This window comes from Patiria miniata, unplaced genomic scaffold (assembly GCF_015706575.1).
Source record: "Patiria miniata isolate m_02_andy unplaced genomic scaffold, ASM1570657v1 HiC_scaffold_20, whole genome shotgun sequence".
Classification (NCBI taxonomy): Eukaryota; Metazoa; Echinodermata; class Asteroidea; order Valvatida; family Asterinidae; genus Patiria; species Patiria miniata.
Genome location: NW_024037059.1, coordinates 2,705,572 through 2,726,683, shown reverse-complemented (window position 1 = coordinate 2,726,683; position 21,112 = coordinate 2,705,572). Strand labels below are relative to the sequence as shown.

The following is a 21,112-nucleotide window of genomic DNA, read 5'->3' as shown; positions in this document are numbered from 1 at the left end:
TCAAGGAAAGGAGAACCCACTGTTACATGTACTTTACATGGCTTGATGCCCAATGACAGTTGAAGTACAGAGATAAGGAATGGGTTTTCTGCATAATAGCCTTCTAAACCTCAGTGACACAATTCTACAAACACTATACACCGTGACAGCCCACTTTTACAGCAAAATATTTGTACATTTTGAAGTCCACTGGTTTTGGATTTTGCATGAGCACTAACCCAGGACTGTAGCTGGTCCTGGGTTAGGGTTTACATCCCCAGAAAGAATTGCTGGGACAGATGTGAGAAGCCCATTGTAATCTTGATAGAATGAGACCTCTAACTGCATGGTGGCAAGCATTAAGATCTATGAATTGTCTGATTTTGGAAATATTGCGACGATGAAACCCGACAACATTGCAAGAGAGTGAGATGAGATGTCATGGACATTGTAAGATCGAAAAATACACAGAAGATGATCAAGATATATAGGCCTATATCCTTTTCAACATTAACAAATTTATTGCAGTACTTGTGGTCATCAATTAATTCATTTTCATTACTTGTTGATTATTTTGTAAGTGCTGTGATTTAGTTTCCTGAGTGGAGCGTCTTTAAATACTGATTAATCTTATTATTATAATTACTATTGTTAGGATCTCTGAATACAAATGAAAACAAACATGAAATTGTAACATAGTACAATTAGGCTTTAATGCCACATCCTTCAAAATTGAATGCCATTCAAATGCCAACCAAGAGATCTTGCTCTCAAACTAGTCCAACCACACAATAAACAATTTAAAAGTTTGGCTATAGAGACAGTAGGGTGTGAAAACCCTTGTGGCGATAGTCCATCCAAAAAAATGACAGGAGATCATCAAAATTCAACACAATCCAATAAAGGGTGACAAAAAAACTGTACATGCACTTCCATGCCAATTTGTACAACGATGTCTTCTCCTTCGGAAATGCCCAGCAAGAATAAATGTGGGCAAAAGCAGGCCGCGCCGCAGCCAAGAGAGACTTGACAAGAAATCGATGTTGCTGCTAACATGACAGCTCATTCATTTGCCCTGCACGGGGGTCCATGAAAAATTGGCGCTATTTTATTACCTCTCCGAGGATGGCTCGAAATACACGTTGGCAGACAGGTAAATCAACCCGAGACTGGAGACTGCCTACGCTAATGAAATCCCAACTTGCATGGCTTCAAGTTATCTTTTGAATATAGAAATCGAGATCTGAGAATTTTCTTGGAATATACATCACTCACTAAGCTAAAACTTCATCAGGTTAGTTAAGCACCCATCTCAGACAGCGAGCTAGCGCATCTAGAATCCAAAATGTTCCCATCCTTTTTTGGCAAAGCGCTTCACACTCATATTAGTTCTGATCAAGGTTCGTCCCCTCTCCCCACCCCTCCCAACTTTTGGGAAGTGACTGATGCTCTTGGTACTTCTTAGAAGCTCCTAAAATTGGCCCTGATACATACTTAACAAAACAATTGTTCAGGGTACTGCCCCCATGAACGATTAATTTTACTATTCATATAAAGCACAATTCAACAGTAGAAAACAGGAAAAAAAATTGAACAAAAAAATAAAAGAAGAAGCAAAAAAGAAGGCAAACAGACATGAACAGGTTCAGCATATAAGGTCTGGCTTTTAAAACATCATTCCACTGATGAATCACTGATAAATATTTGTAAATTTTAACTCTCAATCAGTTTAATGGACCGTGCTTCCATCTATTACGCTGCACACTTATTTTCATCTGTCGCAGGGAGCACATCAAACAAATCAATGCGCAATTTTTTTTCTTCCAATCTTGAAGTGCTCTAAGATCAACTGGCACCGTGCCTGGAATCACAAATTAGGGAGAAAGGAAGTGTGCGACATTCAAAACAAACCCAAGCTGTTGACACAAGCAGGAAGTACGCTCTTCACCGACGAGTCTTCAAAAAATTCTTACGGCTGATGTGTGGGCAACATGAGTTATCAACTTCCACAAAGCCAAAAATATGTACAAGCAGGACACGTACTAATGGCGACTAGCTAGAGAGGTGTTAAAAATATCCCCTATTTCGCTACTTTCTGGGAAAATAGAGTGTGAATGGAAAGCTTAATAAGTTGAGGGGGTGTGTCATCATCGAGAATAACTGTTAAAGTGCTTTCTCAGGACTGGTAAAACAAATTACAGGCCGTTAAAAATACGGTTGTGTCAGTCATCAAGATGTTAATTGTACTCACTGCTTGAGGTCACTGGTATATATTACTCAAGGACTAAAATACAGCAACGAACATGATTCTCGGCCAACAATATGCTCTTAATTCTGTAACCAATGACTATTTTGACTTGTCAATTTTCTTTTTAAAAAGGACCACTCACTTTTTCAGACTTCTTTAGGAGGATTTTAAATGTACTGATTCTAGCACACTTCACATGTACATACTATATGTATCATTTAAAATAAAACTTCCAAAGGTTGTGACCTAACAGAGGACATATGCACAGCACACAAACCTTCGGACCTACGTAGGTGTAAGTCTGATCAATTTCATGTCTGGACTACTGTACTTTCAGCACACCGAAAACAAATGTGAATTCACAAGTCAAGTAGTATGAAAGGTTTTCATGCATAGAAAAATAACCCACGCAAAAGACTTGGAGATAGACAAACACTTGGAGACACACATTTAGGGTTTTATGAAGCATCAAATTGCAATGTTCTTCAGCTAGAGTGCAGATTCTTCATTGGTTTACCACCATCACCACAATCTGCTGCAACCATTCATTTCGGGAGTAAACAGGTTCGCTAACGAGTCTACCAAATGCTTGCCCACTAGTCCATTTTCAATCCATTTTCAAACAAGCAAGGTACAGTTGGGAATCTCTCTTTGTCCCTCTCTGGTAGTTGAGGGGGACAGGGGTCAAGTGAGATTTTGGGGTTTCAGACCAAGCGTTGACAACCACCTGTAGATTGCAATCCATGACTTTCCCATCATTTCAACCATGACTTGTACTGGGCTACAAGCCCCAATTTCAGGAATGATTAGAATAGCAGATGAGTCAGAGCATTTCAGTACAGCATCTCTGATCAAGCAATCAAATTACTCTTTACAAAAGTAAATGTCTTGACATTTAACACATTAACAACAACCAATTTTGTCCTACAAAATATTACATGTGTCAACATTCTTCCACAAATTTATAGACAAAGGTTGCAACAATCACTTCTTTGTGCAAAAGGAGGAAAAAGAATATTCAAAATATATATACAAACAACCTGCAAATGAAACCATTAGGCATATTCACATGTAAATAACACCATTCAGTGAATAGAGCAGTTCTCAAATGCAAGTGAAATTTGATCAAAATTGAAGTGAAATTTGATCAAAATTGCATGTTCTGTAATATGCGCACAGGCAATCTCGCTCATTACAAAGCAACGACAAGTTCACACAAAAAAACACACTCGTTTAGCATCAATTTGACTTACCTCAACACGAAGCCCACCGTATCAACTTCCCTGCTGGGTGAAACCAAAGCAGCTGCTCCGTAGGTAAGCTTAGAGCGAACTGAAGAAACGACTCGGAAGATCCAGTCATTGCAGTAGGCAGATACTAGCTGGGGAAGAGGAGCGTTGGGAATGCCTCACCTACCTCCTCCCGCACTCAAGTTCCAGGAACACTTGCATTTTTATTATCCACCCCCTTTTTCTTTTTGTCTGCTTGTTTTTCTTTATGTCTTCAGGAGAACAGTGTTTCGTCTGTTTAGCTTGGAAACCTACACTCCCCGGAGAACTCGAATCTCGGCCACTTCAGCTAAATCTCTAGACATATTGTGGGTTGTTTTTTTTTACGTTTGTTGAGAATATAAGCAGACAGAAAGCAGGTTTATGCAAATATGCTCACACCCTCGCACGTCAGTGTTGTAATACCTGTATAGCCTCAAGGTTCCTTCAAAGGTAAAAATCAAGCTTTTTTTAACCCAAACTGCATTTGTAATTCCGCCTACTGGCTCAAGTCACCGCAGAATTTACAAAAACAGAAAACAGATTTCTTCCCTTCTTCTATCTCTTTTTCTTTCTCTCTCCTTTTTTTTTTAGATGATGGGTTAGGGTACTCTAGCAAAGAACACATTATCTTTCTACCGTTTTCAGTGACAGCCCAACTGTGTATCAGGCCCTGGTGTTTTTGTAGCGCTTGTCAATTATTAAATTAGGAAAATTTCATTAGTGTGAGGGAACAAGGTCAGAATCCGTCCAGACAATACAAAACAAATCTTACATCTCCCATGGGTGTTTGTACAGTGTCCCTTATCTTGCTCACAGCACTAGATTTTACTTCTTTATTAATTTACTAATTCAATCGCTTCTTGGAACATGTATCAATGACCCTTAAATGAACAACAGCTGACTTAATTACATTAGTATAAATGAATATAAACATGCAAGCTGTACTTGTGTTAGAACGAGCATTTAAATAAAACCCAATTTACAGTACCAAAAATACTTTTTGATGGAAATTTATTAAAATTAATTATGCATACAGTACAAACATTACAGGTATACATTATGAGTGGAAAACATGCAATGAAAAACACAACAAATTAACTTAAAATTAAGTAGTACAGCCTACAAAATAAATCAAAATAACAATCATAAAAACTACAACCCAAATAACTGGCAATAAAATATAAGATCAAACATGTGTTACTTATATATTTTACCTTTACTTAAGTATTCTTTCAAGTATTTGATGCAAAAGTGTTTTTCACTTTCTGCAATTCAACACTATGAAGTAAAACCACAGGCACGGGTAAACAAAATGGAGGTCATGCAAGTCCCTAGTAACAGTGCCTGGGCAGCACTGTCCCCAATCCATAATAAATGCCCTGCGAGAAGCGAGTGCCGGATTTAGGAAGATTTAAGGCATTTAAGGGTAAATGCCGAGCAGAATTAAGTTGCAAGTAAAATGCAAAAAGCTTCCACCTTGGGTTCTCATGAAAATTTCCGTTGCCACGGCATGGGCTCTTTCGTCCCAATCAGAATAATGGATGAAATGCCCAGTTCAGAATGGATGAGAAGGGGCCCATTTGTTTCCGTAACGTGCCAATTTTGCCGTCCAATTTTTCCCCTTGATCAACGTTGGGACAACGAATGACTTTTTTCTTTTTGGTCAACGGTATTGACTACGCAATTCTGTATCTCCATGGTAACTCCTACTTAATCTCAACTCTGCTGCTCTCTAGACAGTCGACAATTCACAGTTCTCCAATTTCTTAACAGCTAACTCGTGAGATATACTTGCACACATTTTATGGTTGTCAATGTGATGACCAATTTGTATTCATTTAAAATCAAAAAAAAAATTGGGGGATATAAATACTTGCACTCCAACCTATTGAGGTACATATACCAAGTTAACTAGTAAGTGCTGGTTTAGTGCGTTCTATGACAAAACTATACTGTAGACCAGTGGTAGTTATAAAAAAAAAATTAAAAAAGGTTGACACAAACTGACATTTGTCTGGATAGCAATTTTTCTTCCCCTTTTCCAAGTTGAAATAACGAGAGAGAATGTTCCTTTTGACTGAATGTTTGAAAAAAAGACACGTTTTTTTTTTTGTCCTTCCTCATTTTGTCATCCACTTTGGTTTGGTATCTATTTAAGCCACCTATTCAACTAATGTAGACTTTCAGACTTTCCCTACAGTTATATCAAAAGTTGTGTGCCCTAACGCATTGCCCACACTTTAATACTGAAAAAAGACACACAAAAACATATTACGAAAGTTGCCCCTTAACCACTAATTTGAAACTTCTCTTATAATTTTACAAATGGCCATGTTTCCATGGGGTTTGTGCTGACCATCTGCTTTTGTTGCCACAAAGAAAAGCTTGCCCACGAGAGGCTCTTTCCGTCTGACAATTCACACAAAGTGCTCCAATAAGAAACCATCTTCCGAACAATGAGTGGACAATGTTTTTCTCCACGGCTGTTAATGTTCACAGCTCTACCTGTACTCTGTCCAACTGAAGAAAATGCTTGCAAACACAACGGTTCACGGTACTTGCCGTTTTCCCAACGGGGGAACCTTCCAATGTGACATCGTTTCACCACAATCTGATAAACTTTCTACAGAAGAAAGCCTCTGGGAAAAAGTCGCAAAACTGTCTTTCACGGTTCTAATAATGAAGTGCAAGTCTTTTGACAATAGAAGAAAAAAATTATTTGCCCATCGACTGTCTATTTTTGACGCAGATGTCCTTCAGTTCACGGATACTTCACATGACTCGCTCGACTGAATACTCTTGCAAAAATATTTTCACAGTTTTAAAAATAGCTGGATATACATGTATAGGAATAAGACAAAATACAGAATTTACAATAAAACATTTACTGATGTATTATTGTGCAGCAGAAGAGAATTGCATCTACAATTTGCATCTAAAATAAATTCTAGCTTGCAACATCAAAACAATAACTTTATGAAAATCTCATCATAGAAATAATTAAAGGTAGAGTCCATCATTTGCAGCCATCCGAAAAGTAACTGGCGTACTTATTGTTGAAAAACTAACTTGGTTGAAAGATAGTAAGGAGACTAAACTCCCTGTGAAATTATTCTTTCTGGGAAGCTGTCATTTTGAAGTAATCAATGAAAGAAGGCATTTCCAACGGTGATTCTTAAGAAGCACCGTAGGAAAATTTAAATTAGTAGTTCGTTTTGTCATTCAGCGAAGCGCGCACAAGTATTCGAACGACGCACACGCGCGCGCGGTTGTTATAATTCGTCGGATCAGTGCGCGACGTCGCGTATAGTTGCAATTCAAAACAATTCAAAACATGATTCAGCAACTTTTGATTTGAAATTGAGATCTTAGAATGCTGTTTTTCTCGGAATGTACAGCTGAAGCTTAGCTGAAACTTCATCAGGTTAGTTGCTCAGTATCCTTCCTTAGATTTTGAACTCTTTTGTTGCTTCAAACGAACAAAATGCACAAATTACAAATGATGGACTCTACCTTTAAATACAACAAATCTTAAAGTATCAGAATATTTAGAATTAATTGATAAAGATATGTATTTCATGCTGTATTAACAGTGTGTACACAATGTGTACACACCATGTTTATAAAATCTAATGATAAAATATGATTCTGAATCTAAAATATGTGAAATTTCAGTCAACATATATACATGTACATCTCAAAATATGTACACAAAAATGATCACATACCTGAATTTGTCGATCAATTTCAGGAGGGAAAAAACATGCTTAACCACGTTTCAATTTATCTGAAATTGGACCATGATGGTTGAACTAGTTCAAACAAAGTAATTTCAATGAAATGTTTTGCCATATAAGTATTGTACATTACTGAGCTATACTACTTCTAAACCATTGCTGTCTTGTGAAAAAAATTGCATCTTAGTAAAATCATGCATACGATTTATCTGCAGTTGCATATAAGTCGGAGTATAGGTCATGATGAATACCGTTTACAAAATCTCTAGTCCAGATAATATGGATTGAAGTTTTTGAAAGTGCTCCATTATTGCAACATGTCATACTCTGGCCACGGAAACTAATATTTTCGAGTCAATCATTTACCGCGTTATAATGAAGTAAAACTGAAAATGGGGGTATAGTTGGATTGTCTCAGAATCTGAGGTATCTATTTCCGGTATTTGAAAGAGTTCATCAAAGCTGAAATATTGAGCAGTGTCTGTCACTGAATCATACAGGATACAAATAGACCCAAAATAAATTGACAAATCGGGAAAAGTGGGCCAACTTTCAAGACTAGTGTCAATGCAAACTGCAATAGGCTTGACTATCTTATAATTTATCCCTAAAAGTTTTCACAGCCCAACTTTAGCTCCTCCAAAATCGATATACCGTAGGCCATCAATTGAATTCTCAGATAAACATTTGACAAAACACGAGCCGGTTTAATCAAGAACTATGGTTAACCCTTTCCTTACTTTGTACAAGGGTGACCCCCCGATCGAACTATACGACCGTTATCCAACATGCATATTGAATAGTGTACTTTTTTCCAACAAGGACTGCTAAAGTAATTTGCTGCCCTCTGTTGGTGACTATTACAGTGAAACAATGTATCTGTATATAGGTACTTTGCAGAAACCTATCCAGGCATTAACGCAACCGTTGTTCATTACTTTTGTTCTATCAATGAGAGGATCTATGCCAACAACCTTGGAGAAATACGTGAAGACAGTAGTTCAGATAATACTCAGCGTTACAAGTACATGAATACTAAGGAGGATATGAACAGAAATGACTTAATTTCGGAAAGAAGAAAAGTTGCTTCTTTTGCCAAGCAGAGATTCAAGATGTCCAGGGATTTTTCCTTCACCCTATATGCTCTACCAAATATCAGTCAATTTAATGCAGCATAACAGATTCACAAAGAGATACACAAAGAGATAGCTGCAGGCAAATTGGCAGTACCTTTGTAAAATTTCTGCAAGAGGCTATCAAACACAAACTTTGCAGCATCCGTGTCATTCAACTGCAACAAAGCCCTTGCAGAAAAGCACGTCTTGCTTGATCTGTCATGTCACAACCTCATTCAAGATGGCTGGACAAGATGAAAACTCTACGTTAAGTGATCTATAGGTTGCATATTTTAACATGAACCTTCGTACAATTACTCTAGTGAACTAGATTACTTGATTCATCTGATGAAGTAGTTGTTGCCACCACTTTTTGTTTCACATATTAAGAATACATGTCCAACTTTTCCACAGTAGAGGTAGCAAAGTTGCATCTTTCCAGGATTTTTTTCCTATCCTCAAATCTTTGTCTACAGCGTGAGCCAGTCACAACACTTCGTTGTTGGTTCCTTCTTCCTTCCCAATTCTATACACAGTACCACAGCGTTGTCGTCGAGTCAATCACAACTCCTCATAAGGCCTAACCATTCTATTACAAGTCCATCACGAGTCCTTCACAAGCCAATCATAAGTGCAAGTAATCATCTATTCAGTGACAAAGGCATTCCCTAAATTTGTCAATTTCTATCCCTTGTTACTTGTGACCTGGACTTGTGAATGGACTTGTGATTTACTTGTGACCTGGGCCCAATTTCAGGGCGCTGCTTAACAGTTAGCAGAAAAGTTGTGCTTAGCATAGCAGAAACATTTGCTAACCTTGACGTGCGTGGACGTGCTAACGGTCGCGTGTGCATGGAGATTTCTATTGTTACGTCACTAAGTTAAGCACATTTTTCCTCCGAAGTAAGCATGCCTTTTGCTGTGCTTATGCTTACGGTCTCCATGAAATAGACAGAGGCTCTGTTAGCAGAAAATCATGTGCTTAACAGCGCTGTGAAATTGGGCTCAGATTGTTGATGGATTCCACTACGACACGGCATATCAACCGACATCAGTTACGTAATCTTGTGTCGGTATTCTGTTAAAACTGTGATCTTACTTAGATTACATTGTGCTACATAACCCTACCTCCACCATTCTCTGCACATCCACAGTTGCTCATCATGGTCTGGTCCGGACTAGATGCTAGAAGGTGCTGCTCTGTTTAGAACGCCAGGTGCGAGCTTTCTCAAAGCCGTTGACGCCGTTGCGGTAGTCTGAGATGGCCTGTTGAATCTCCTCTTGTGTGTTCATGACAAAAGGACCTGCAGTGGATAAAGGGATATATGCCAATGAAGCCATCAAACAAAACACCAGGGGCTTGATAAGACGCCTCCTTGGATTTGTCTTAACTTGTGACTCGTCCTAGGATCCATTTCACCAAACTTAAGATGCGAAATTTGCTTCAGTAAGAGCGAAGAATATGTGAAAAAAATTGAGAAATAAACAGTGTCTTGAAATTTATTTCTTGCGGATCAAGTCAGTGTGATGTAAATAATAATAACATTGGATGAATTTTTTTCGGGGGATAGAATATATTGCACTCGCCATGACAATATTGCACGAGTCGATATTTGCAGCTCGTGCTGCAAGGAGTCAGATGCAAAATGTTGAGCTAAATGTACCAAAAACTAGTTTGCACCGACTCCTTGCATTGCGCTAACTGTACGGGATAGCCACACCAGGCGTTTGTACAGAAGCTTACAGATGCAGATATATTCCTGTACCCCCCTCAAAGCCATCCAATATATAAACTTATATAAATAAGTATGCTTAGCAACATTTTTTTTCTGTACTTGGCAAATTTTTGTGCTCAGTTAATCTATGAAATTGGCCCAAAGGTTCACATTTCATGGCTCTGCAAACCATGGAGATCTGCATTTATGACCATCGTGGAAAGCATGCATTCTGTAAGTTCAGTGATTCCTACTGTGATAATAATCAGGTTTTTTTCCCCTTCTGGTAAAAATAAGAAAATTGAAATCATCAAGGAAGGAGACAACTCACCATGTTGAACAATGGGTTCTCCTATTGGCTTGCCAGATATAAGCACAAAGTGACAGGCTTCTGTCTCCTAAAAGCGAATAAAAAAAAAACGACTCATGCAGGAACCATAGAGAGCATTGTATTACCAACAAACAAGAACTATTCATTAGACAGTGGGTTTTGCCCTTTAAAAGACTAAGGCTGAAACGATACATCGATGCATCGCGATACATTCGTTCACGATCGGTACGAATGCTTGATATCGATATTATTAATAATTGAAACCGCTGCGGTCGGTGCGGCTTATACACTGGTGCGGCTTATACACTGGTGCGGCTTATACGCCGACTTCAAATCTTAATTTGCAGATTTTTGCGTGCTGCGGCTTATACGCCGCGCGGCTTATATTCCGAAAATTACGGTAGTACCTTACTGTATTTGTGTATTATCAGAAACGAGTAGAGACAGATTAAAGAGGACTTAGACCCTGATTAAGTTCATCTGTTATGATTTTATTTATTTTTTTATACCAAGATATATCGCGATATATATCGTATCGTTTGATATGTATCGTGATACGAATCGTATCGTGACACAGGCGTATCGTTTCAGCCTTACAAAAGACGTTGGTGAAGGACAAAACCCAATATTGAAAAAACAAGAACTAGGGATAATTAGGTTGCAAGTTCTGGTTTACGCTGCAGTCTCAATGCAAGTATCTAAGCAAGCAAGAAACTTAGTTTGAGAGTATCAACAGAGCAGAAATGGCACTAAGGTGTAGTTTAACAATAGTATAAATGTACAGTTATTGCTGTGGTAGATAACCACATAACCCAAAACAGAATCTGGCTTCCTCAATAAATGGTTTCTTCAGAGACTCTCTCAGGCTAACATGGAGCAAACTAATCAACAAGTACCTTGTTTTCAACATGAATGTGGTCACCGTCACTTAGCACCAGTGTGTGATGTGGTTCGCCTTGCTTCTGCTGGTCACCAGTTCCTTTACATAAAACAACAACATCTAAAGAATTAGTGCCTCGACTTTACAAAATTTCTGTTCTGATTAGATTTTTGGCAACATATATAATAATCATCTATAATCATGATACATTTGGGTTATGTCATTTTCAAAAAGAAACAAAATATTTTTAGATGTCAATTTTCAGATGCAACATTTGGAAAAGAGTTTGCAAAATGCTACAAATGCACTTGTCATGTTGTAGCAACACATAACAGCCCTACAACATGTCACAAGTTAAGACGTGTTTTGTGAAATCAGGTGTATGACTTACCAAATAAAGCCTTGCCAGCCAGCACATAGACAAAGGCTGTCCAGCCTTGAGGGATTGGTTGATCCAAGACAGCTCCCTTACGTAAGGTGAAATCCAGGTAGGATGTTGGGGTCCTAGTCCGAACCTTGGACTAAAAGGAGCAAGTATAAACTGAGTGTCTGCTTGACATTAATAAATGAACTTCCCAATGTGACAATTTTCTCTAGCATCTAGGCTGAGCAAAATGTTTACCCCCAGTTATACAAGACATGATGTTCTGGCAATTTCTAAATATTCCTGTTAATAAATCTAATCTTTACCAACATATTGCACTTTGAAGTGCATTTTTAAAATGCCCACACAAAAAAAGAAAAACTTACAGTTAGATGTGTGAGTGGAGATAACAATAACACTTAATCATGCATGTAACTTTTCAACTTGAAAAAAAAATTCTTTCAATTCAATTCAATACTACATTTATTTATATCCAACCATAAACAACATACAATTCATATAGCATGTACATTAAAGGCTCACTTTAGAATTTCTGGGATTTGTCCAAGTCAAAAATGTCGACAACCCCTCCACCCAATGTTTTTCCAATTTCTGATCATCACATTTTTTGACTTTCAGACCAAGTTGTATTAAGGTTCTAGCACAATCATTTAACTGAATGAATTGGAGCTCAGCAAAAAGAGAGGGTTTCTTGACAATACTGGAAAGTCAAGGGAAAAGTTGAAGAGTGCCATCTTAGAAGACTCCACTATGCCGTCTTTACCTTCTTGCCCAGTGCCTCACCAGCGATGACCCGCACTTTGACCCCATCTTTCTCCGCCTCAGGGATGTTTTTGCTCTTTAGCTCCTGGTACTCCGGCTCCACCATCTTGAACTCCCTAGCAAGGTTGACCCAGAGTTGCAGGCCGTGGCACATGTCCTCGGTAGCCGGCATCTCCGAGTGGACGATACCCCGTCCTGCTGTCATCCACTAGGGTTGAAGATAAGATGATATTTAACCCTTACTCTTTTGAAACTGAACCACAGGGGGGACCTGACTAGATTTAATACAATTGACTTGTAATAAAAAAAAAGCTGTATCCTCTCTGAGTGATATCTGTTTGCTATTTCCTAGGTCTGCATCGTGTCTTTGGGTGTGATCCCTGGCTGCATGGCTTATATGGGTTAATGGCTTCTGACTAGCGCCCTTTGAAAAAAGATATTGACAGATTGGGGAACCGCCAACATAGGGCTGGATGGCTGAGTTAGTAGAGCACCAGAATGGTAATCCGGAGATCGCAGGTTCAAGCCCAGCTCCAGTCAATTTCTTTGTTCAACTTTTTAAAACAGTTTGTAAATTAGACACGAATTGATACAGGTTTACTTTCTGACTTTAATGATTTATTTCTTCCTGTCCTTTCATCTTTGCCATAGCCCTTAACTCAATATTTTTTGACTCGCCAGCCGGACTACGTAAGGAATAGTTTGACTAGCCCGTCGCTGTTTTGACTAGCGTTTGGCTAGCGGGCAACCGCTGAAGTCAAACCCTGGTTAGATATAACACTACTGACCTGAAGATCACCTGGCCCGATGATTCCTGAATGGCCAGTGAAGTCTTCATGGGCAGATTTCCCAGACAGTATGTATGACACCTGTCAAAGCAATCAATCAGAAGCAAGTCTGTATTTATTTTTTGCACAGATATGGGATTTGCATTCCACATACAAATCTAAAAAATATACGATTCAGTCCAATGTTGCTTTTTAGAAGAATAATTCTCATGTTGGTCTTCAACTCTAAACAATCAACAAATTCATCATATATGAAGTATGTAGAGTGACATGTATGGCACAAAAGGTTTAAGCTGTGAAAAAAAACCATGAAATTACACAAACAGTGACTGCTTATCTGCCATAAATGGGGTTAGAAAGTCGACAAAACACAGAAATAAGTTGCTGTGAGGTAAGAAATTGTTGGGGGGGGGGGGCAATGGCCCCCTGGATCCGCCAATGATACAAGTACACATATGCCTCTCAAATAATTCAAGTGTGTGATATTGTAAACATCATTTTCTCCAAGTTGTTGAAGTTGATCTTTCCAAGAAACCAATACATTCACTTACAGTTTCAAATCCTCTATGCGGGTGATCTGGAAAACCACCGGGTTTCTTTCCTTTGAACTCATCTAACATTAGAAAGGGATCCAGGTTTTTGAGCTGAGGGAGAGAAAAGAAAGTTTTGATAAGAGTGGGTGAGTTCAGTTGCCAAAATCTTCTATTTCATGTTTTTTTCCGATCTCAGTGGCATTTATACAAACAAGGGGAAGGAGAGGTCAATTTGTGTTGAACCTCAATGTTTTATTTTTTCATTCAGCCAGTCGGCAAACTGTCATATTAACCTCTTTGGGATGGGGGCGATGGGAGTTACACAAATTACTGACAAATGAATAGTACCACCTCAGATGTGGACTAATGTCACATAATTGAAGATTGCCCCTGTGAGTCACATGATGTCTAGCCTCAGCCCCCCCCCCCCCCCTCCATCTTCTATGCGAAGTTGCAAATAGGTCTCGTTCAAGTGACGTCTTTTCCTACCGATGGCCGCGTGCATCGGCATTTTGAGCGTCAACTTGCATAACGCGCATCGTCTGCGTCGTATTTCGAACACATTTCGAGCAACAAGCGCGCGTGTTTGGAACATTTTCAACACTGCGCATTGCGTGCTTGATTGCGTAAAATACGTAGTTGCAGTTTTCCTACAGAGATGGCCGTCATTGAACGAGCCCTATTGGCTCAGATAACTCCCAAACAAAATATCTCTGCTACGCCTCTGGTCAAGATCTAATTTTGCTCCTTCTTCCATCCACTAGTACATTAACCACACCCCTGCCTTCTGTCACATATGATATTAAAGCAACATAGTGCATTTATTTTTTTCATTTGAAGGAACAAAATTGCTCTAATTGTCAGAATGGTCCATGAAAATGATGCTCAGTGCATACTATACATTTTGAGAAAACAGAGAAAAGTATGCACAATTTTTGGGGTCTCATAACTGGATTCCATTGATAACGCATGTAATAAAAAACTCAAGCCGCCTTTAATGATTGTTTTCTTCCAAATGATACCAATTCAGGCGGAACATTTCAAAGGGTATTTGGTACCAGACATATCTTCACTTTGCACAAGGATTTTCTCGTAATATTGATAGGCACGTTTCCGGATAATTGCAAACGTTTGTTTGTGCCTTTCATTTATGCCCAGACTCGTACCTCAGGTCTACCCACGCTGCGTCTTACGCGTGCTCCTACTCCCTCCGCTTGCTCCTTGCTCAAGACGGACTGTGTGATGTGCCTTGACATGGTGAAATTGGCCAGCCTGATGCGCACACTGTTGGGACTTTCCGACGCGATGACGTTCACTACGGGCTGAGTGTCGGCAGATGATGAAATTGTTGACAGGCTGGCTATCACCAGGAGGGTTGTGACGATGTTGAATAGGCCTCGGGTCAACATAGGATACAATCACTGTGAAAGAATGAAAACAAAGCCTTATATATACAGGGAGCTTATGTTGCTGTCAACCAAATTTAGAACACAACTAACCAAAACAGATTATCACTGTTAGAAAAGTGCTGACTCAGCATGACAAATCCATTTAAGCCCTTTGGCAACGTTTGGGTTAAACAAGGAGCTTATGTTGCAGTAAAGTTTATTTTACATTTATGAGTTCAACCAAATTTAGAACACAACTAATCAAAACAGATTATAGCCGTTAAAAAAGTGCTGACTCAGCATGACAAATCCATTTTAGCCCTTTGGCAACGTTTGTGTTAAAGTTTTACCCATGTTTAAAAGGTCTTCCAGTTAAGTTTCAGATGAATTTTGCCTTAGAAGCTGGCCCTAGGGTTAGACGTATTTCAAGTTTGTACTTTTGACATTACTCATCATTTAATATTTTTTAAAGCATTAAAACTCTAACAACATGAAGTATGACTGACATGTTTGCAACTATTTTCTATTCCATTTGAAGTAGCTTTTGTGTGATACTGTATGACATATGTTATCGTAAAATAACATTTTTAAAATAGGCCTATGCTATAACAGTAAATGACTTAATTTTCCACTTTTTTAGACGTGGTTGACTAGTTCAATATTCACTTTTAATATAGGCCTAATCCCTATCAGTAAAAAAAAAAATCACCTGTCAAATTCAATAAATCTTCATTCTCATGCCTGATGGCCTAACAATGGGTCTATACATTTGATTTAGTGTCTACTACCTTACTAAACACTGCGAAATCCTAAGAAATTCAAAACTTTAAGTATTAATTCTGAACACTCGCTAGTTTTTACCCGAAAAAAAAAGGTTTCTTCTCGCGTCTTTTCGAGGAGTACATCCCACCATCAACAAAAACACAAGATTATTCAAAGAGCGCCCTCATTTGTTGATAGTGATGTTTGCAAACTTTCGGCTCAACCATAGAGCTGTAAGCTCTCGGGGGGATAAACTTACAAGAATAAACATTTATCTCGTTATCTTGAAGGAAAATGTCGTGAGGAACTGAATTAGTCACAACTGTTAGTTTCACACAAAATGGCACAAAATATATTTTGTTTCGCTGGTTTATAGACCATGCAAAAATTAAGAAACCTTGTTCCTTAATTCGGCTATCATGTGAAAGTTACGCTTACGCTGTGAGAAGGCGCTTTGGCCAGAAGAGTGAAAGATTAAAAATCTTTAGTTATGAAACTCATACCCGTTGATTTATAGTCATTTTAAAACTTACCTCAGGACTCAGAAATGGCACTGCCCAGAAATCAGGGTCATTGGTTCACCTGTCGATCCTCCTCCCTGGCTTCCGGTTCCTAAGTTTCATCAGCTGCGATGATGGTCTAATAAGCCTAAGGTGGCAACGCAACGAAACAGCCTCCTCAAGTCCCCCCCCCCCCCCATTTTCCCAGGGCAACAAAAGTGCCCCTCTCGCGGTTATAAACGTGCCCCCTCGAGATGAAAACAAAACTCAAACGCACACGTATATGGAAGCATTATAGATCGCGCTACAAACTTTGAATAAAATTGTCCCCTCCTTAATGCAAAACTGCCCCTCACAAAAAAAGTACCCCTCTCGCATTAACAAGATTGTGCACCTTCTCGAGATGGACAACTACCCCTCGAAAGCACGATTTAAAGCCTAGCTGTAACCACGCCTACTATACTTTGTTATCATGTGCCAACATAATATCATCGCACGTGGAAGATTTGCAGAATTCTAACTAATGATCTATTTTGGGGATAAACAAAGCCTGTAACCACGCCTTCTATTGTATTCACACATGCCAAACAACACAATGTCCTCGCACGTGTAAAACTTGTTCAATGAAACTAATATTATCTTCAGAATTCATAAAAAAAAACTGAGCCACATCTACTATGTACTTACAGAATTCTATCTAATGCTCTATCTTTGGGATTAAAGGGAAAATACAACATTTGCAAACATCAAAAAATAAAACTACCAAATCATTTTGAAATACCTTGCTGGACTGTTAGTGAATGACAGTGTAAAGCATCCTGTAAAATCATGGCACCTGGTATACTGTCATTTTCAAGAAAAGTGGTATTTTTGTATCAATTTCCAACGCTGATCGGCCGATCAGCGTTGGAAAAAAACTGGCTTTTTTTTCAAATACTGGCCCCAGTTGACCATCGCACTTGTTTGCAATCGATTACACACCTATGAACGGGTACAAGCCAGCTAGACTGGTTCCCTGACCTTACAATTCCCCAATATATGTAAACTGCTCTGTTTCTTCTTAAATGGAGTCAGGGAACCAGACTACATGAAAATGATTGTTTTTCTTGGTTTTGATAGCATTTTCGAACCAAATCCTCAAAAAAGTCAGTTTAACTATATTTGCTATATATTTCCAACCCCCCAATTCCATCCATTTCTGAAAATTACAGCAAAAGCAAATGATGTATATTCCCTTTAACTATAAGCCTATTTATAGTTGTAACCACGCCTACTATTTCATTCCACGTGCCAACACAATGTCATCGCACGTGAGAGATTTATCATAATGAAAATGATTTGCAGCTTTCAAACTAATGATCTATCTTTAGGATAAGCTAAGCCTAGTTGTAACCACGCCCACTATTTAATTCGACGTGCCAACACAATGTCATCGCACGTGAAGATTTATTATAATGAAAATTATTTGCAGAATTCAAACTACTGATTCTCTATCTTTGGGATTAACCATGGAGGAAGGAACATCCTCCATGGATTAACTAAGCCTATAGTTGTAACCACGCCTACTATTTTATTTACACGTGCCAACACAATGTCATCATGCCTTTTGTGGCAGAATTCAAACTAATGATATATCTTTGGGAATAACTACGTCTAGTTGTAACCACGCCCACTATTTTACTCGTCTTGCCAACACTATGTCACCGCAAGTGGAAGATTTATCATATTTATTAACATTATTTGAAACTAATAATGATCTATCTTTGGGATAAACTAAGCCTAGTTGTAACCACGCCCACTATTTCATTCGACGTGACAACACAATTCATCACACGTGGAAGATTTATTATAATGAAAATAATTTACAGATATCAAACTAATGATCTATCTTTGGGATAAGCCTATTTGTAACCACGCCCACTATTTCATTCGACGTGCCAACACAATCGCACATGCAAGATTTATTACAATGATTTTTTTGTTGTTGCAGAATTCAAACTAATGATAGGCCCTATATCTTTGGGATTAACTAAGTCTAGTTGTAACCACGCCTACTATGTCATTCCACGTGCCAACACAATGTCATCGCACGTGAAAGATTTTTCATAATGAAAATAATTTACAGATATCAAACTAATGATCTATCTTTGGGATAAGCCTATTTGTAACCACGCCCACTATTTCATTCGACGTGCCAACACAATCGCACATGCAAGATTTATTACAATGATTTTTTTGTTGTTGCAGAATTCAAACTAATGATAGGCCCTATATCTTTGGGATTAACTAAGTCTAGTTGTAACCACGCCTACTATGTCATTCCACGTGCCAACACAATGTCATCGCACGTGAAAGATTTTTCATAATGAAAATCATTTACAGATATCAAACTAATGATCTATCTTTGGGATAAGCCTATTTGTAACCACGCCCACTATTTTATTCGACGTGCCAACACACTGTCATCGCACATGCAAGATTTATTACAATGATTTTTTGTTCAAACTAACTAATTCAAACTAATGATATCTTTTTGGGATTAACTAAGTCTAGTTGTAACCACGCCTACTTTTTCATTTGCACGTGCCAACACAATATATGTCATCGCACGTGGAGGATTTTTTTTTTTCAGAATTGAAACTAATGATATATCTTTGGGATTAATTACCGGTACGTCTTGTTGTAACCACGCCTACTATTTCACGGGCCAATACAATATCGCACTTGAAATACTTATTATAGACCTAATTAAATTTATTTGCAGAATTCAAACTAAGATATATCGTATAAGCCTAGTTGTATCCAGGCCTACTATTTTATTCGCACGTGCCAAGGTTATGTCATTGCACGTCGTGGAAGAATCATTATTTGCAGAATTCAAACTAAAGTTCTAATTTTTTTTTTCGGGATTAATTAGGCCTGGAACCACGCTTCCTGTTTTATTCGACAAGCCAACATCATCGTTCATGATTGTAAGACCCATGAACATCATTTTACAGAACTCAAAGTATGTAGTCTGGCTTTCGGATAAACTACGCCTGAACCACGCCTACTATTTTGTTCGACACGCTCACATATAAATGTCATCGCACTTGTAAGACTCAGAGTAATATGACCATTTAGGCCTGCATAATTCAAACTAATTCTCTATCTTTTTGATAACACTAAGCCTGGAACCACGTCTACTATTTTGCTGGACGTGCCAAATGTCATTGCACGTAATGAAACTATTTAAAGAATTAAAACTAAATCTTTGTGATTAACTGAGCCTGAAACGTTGACCATGCCTACTAATTTAATTTCCACCAAATGAAAAATGTAAAGTTTACTAGGCCAGCCTATTAACAGCACCTGGCCAGTGGCCGTGTTCCAAGGTCTTTTAACAATTTCATAAACTTTCTGGGATAACGTGCCTGTAGCGACGCCTAAACTATTATATTCGCACGTGCCAACACAATGTCATCGCACGTTGACGATTTTTTTTTATAATGATTTTTTTTTTGCAGAATTCAAACTAATGATCTATCTTTGGGAGTAACTAAGCCTAGTTGTAATCACGCCTACTATTCCATTCGACGTGTAAACACAATGTCATCGCACGTGGAAGACTTATTATAAGGAAACTAATTTGCAGAATTCAAAGTAATGATCTGTCTTTTAAGATTAACTAAGCCTAGTTTTAACCACGCCTACTAGTTTATTCGCACGTGCCAACACAATGTCATCGCACGTGGAAGAATTATTATGATGAAAATGATTTGCAGAACTCAAACTAATGCTCTATCTATGGGATTAACTAAGCCTATAGTTGTAACCACGCCTACTATTTCATTCGACGTGCCAACACAATGTCATCGCACATGGAAGATTTATTACAGTGAAAATTATATGCAGAAATTGCAGAATTCAAACTAATTCTCTGCCTTTGGGATTAACTAAGCCTATAGTTGTAACCACGCCTACTCTATTATTTGCACGTGCCAACAAAATGCCACCGCACGTGGAAGACTGATTGTAATGCAAATTATTTGCAGAATTCAAACTAATGTTCTATTGAGATTAAATAAGCCTAGTTGTAACCAGCCTACTATTTCATTCGACATGCCAACACAATGTCATCGCACGTGGAAGATTTATTATAATGAAAATAATTTGCAGAATTCAAAATAATGATCTATCTTTGGGATTCACTAAGCCTATATAGTTTTAACCACGCCTACTCTTTTATTTGCAGTGCCAACACAATGTCATCATGCCTATTTTCCACCCAAGGAAAACCATGTTTACTACTCAGCCTAATATAAACAGCCAGTGGCCGTGTTCTAAAGTCTTTTATCAACTTCATAAACTTTCTGGGATAACGTGCATGTAGCCACGCCTACTATTATATTCACACGCGCCATGCGCCAACACAATGTCATCGCACGCGCCAGACTGATTCAAATGCAAATTAACTTGAAGACTGCTCCAGAGCTGGCTTTTGTTACTCTACACAATGGCCTCAACTTTTCAGTTCAATAGAGTGTGGAATTTGATTTGTGTAATGCTATTAAAGTAGGTCTGTACGACAACTTAAAAAGAATGAAGGTTTATGGGAACAGTCTGGGACACAACACAAAATAAGGGGCATTTGTTTTGATAAGTTGAAGGTACTTGTATTCACACTGAACCAAATTTTATACAGTATAAATGAAATTGTTGCCTAAGTTCAAGTTGTA

The 21,112-nt window shown here is 38.3% G+C and overlaps 1 protein-coding gene across 1 annotated transcript; it reads right to left on the bottom strand.

The window, feature by feature from the left end:
* Positions 1–9,294: 9,294 nt before the first annotated feature.
* LOC119728999 (pirin-like) lies at positions 9,295–16,076 on the bottom strand. The gene is made up of 9 exons (XM_038201480.1): positions 15,994–16,076; positions 14,911–15,165; positions 13,763–13,855; positions 13,212–13,292; positions 12,425–12,631; positions 11,668–11,797; positions 11,293–11,375; positions 10,397–10,463; positions 9,295–9,654 (listed from the first exon to the last, which is right to left on the bottom strand). The coding sequence occupies exons 2-9, from the start codon at positions 15,151–15,153 to the stop codon at positions 9,536–9,538; spliced, it is 1,023 nt and encodes a 340-aa protein (XP_038057408.1). The 5' UTR covers positions 15,154–15,165; positions 15,994–16,076; the 3' UTR covers positions 9,295–9,535.
* Between the last annotated feature and the right edge of the window lie 5,036 nt (positions 16,077–21,112).

Coding starts and splice junctions, on each gene's coding strand:
- LOC119728999 (XM_038201480.1), bottom strand. CDS start 15,153: ATGTTGACCCGAGGCCTATTCAACATCGTCACAACCCTCCTGGTGATA. Junction 11,376..11,667: donor GGCTGGCAAGGCTTTATTTG/GTAAGTCATACA, acceptor TTTTATGTAAAG/GAACTGGTGACCAGCAGAAG. Junction 10,464..11,292: donor ACATTCATGTTGAAAACAAG/GTACTTGTTGAT, acceptor ATTCGCTTTTAG/GAGACAGAAGCCTGTCACTT.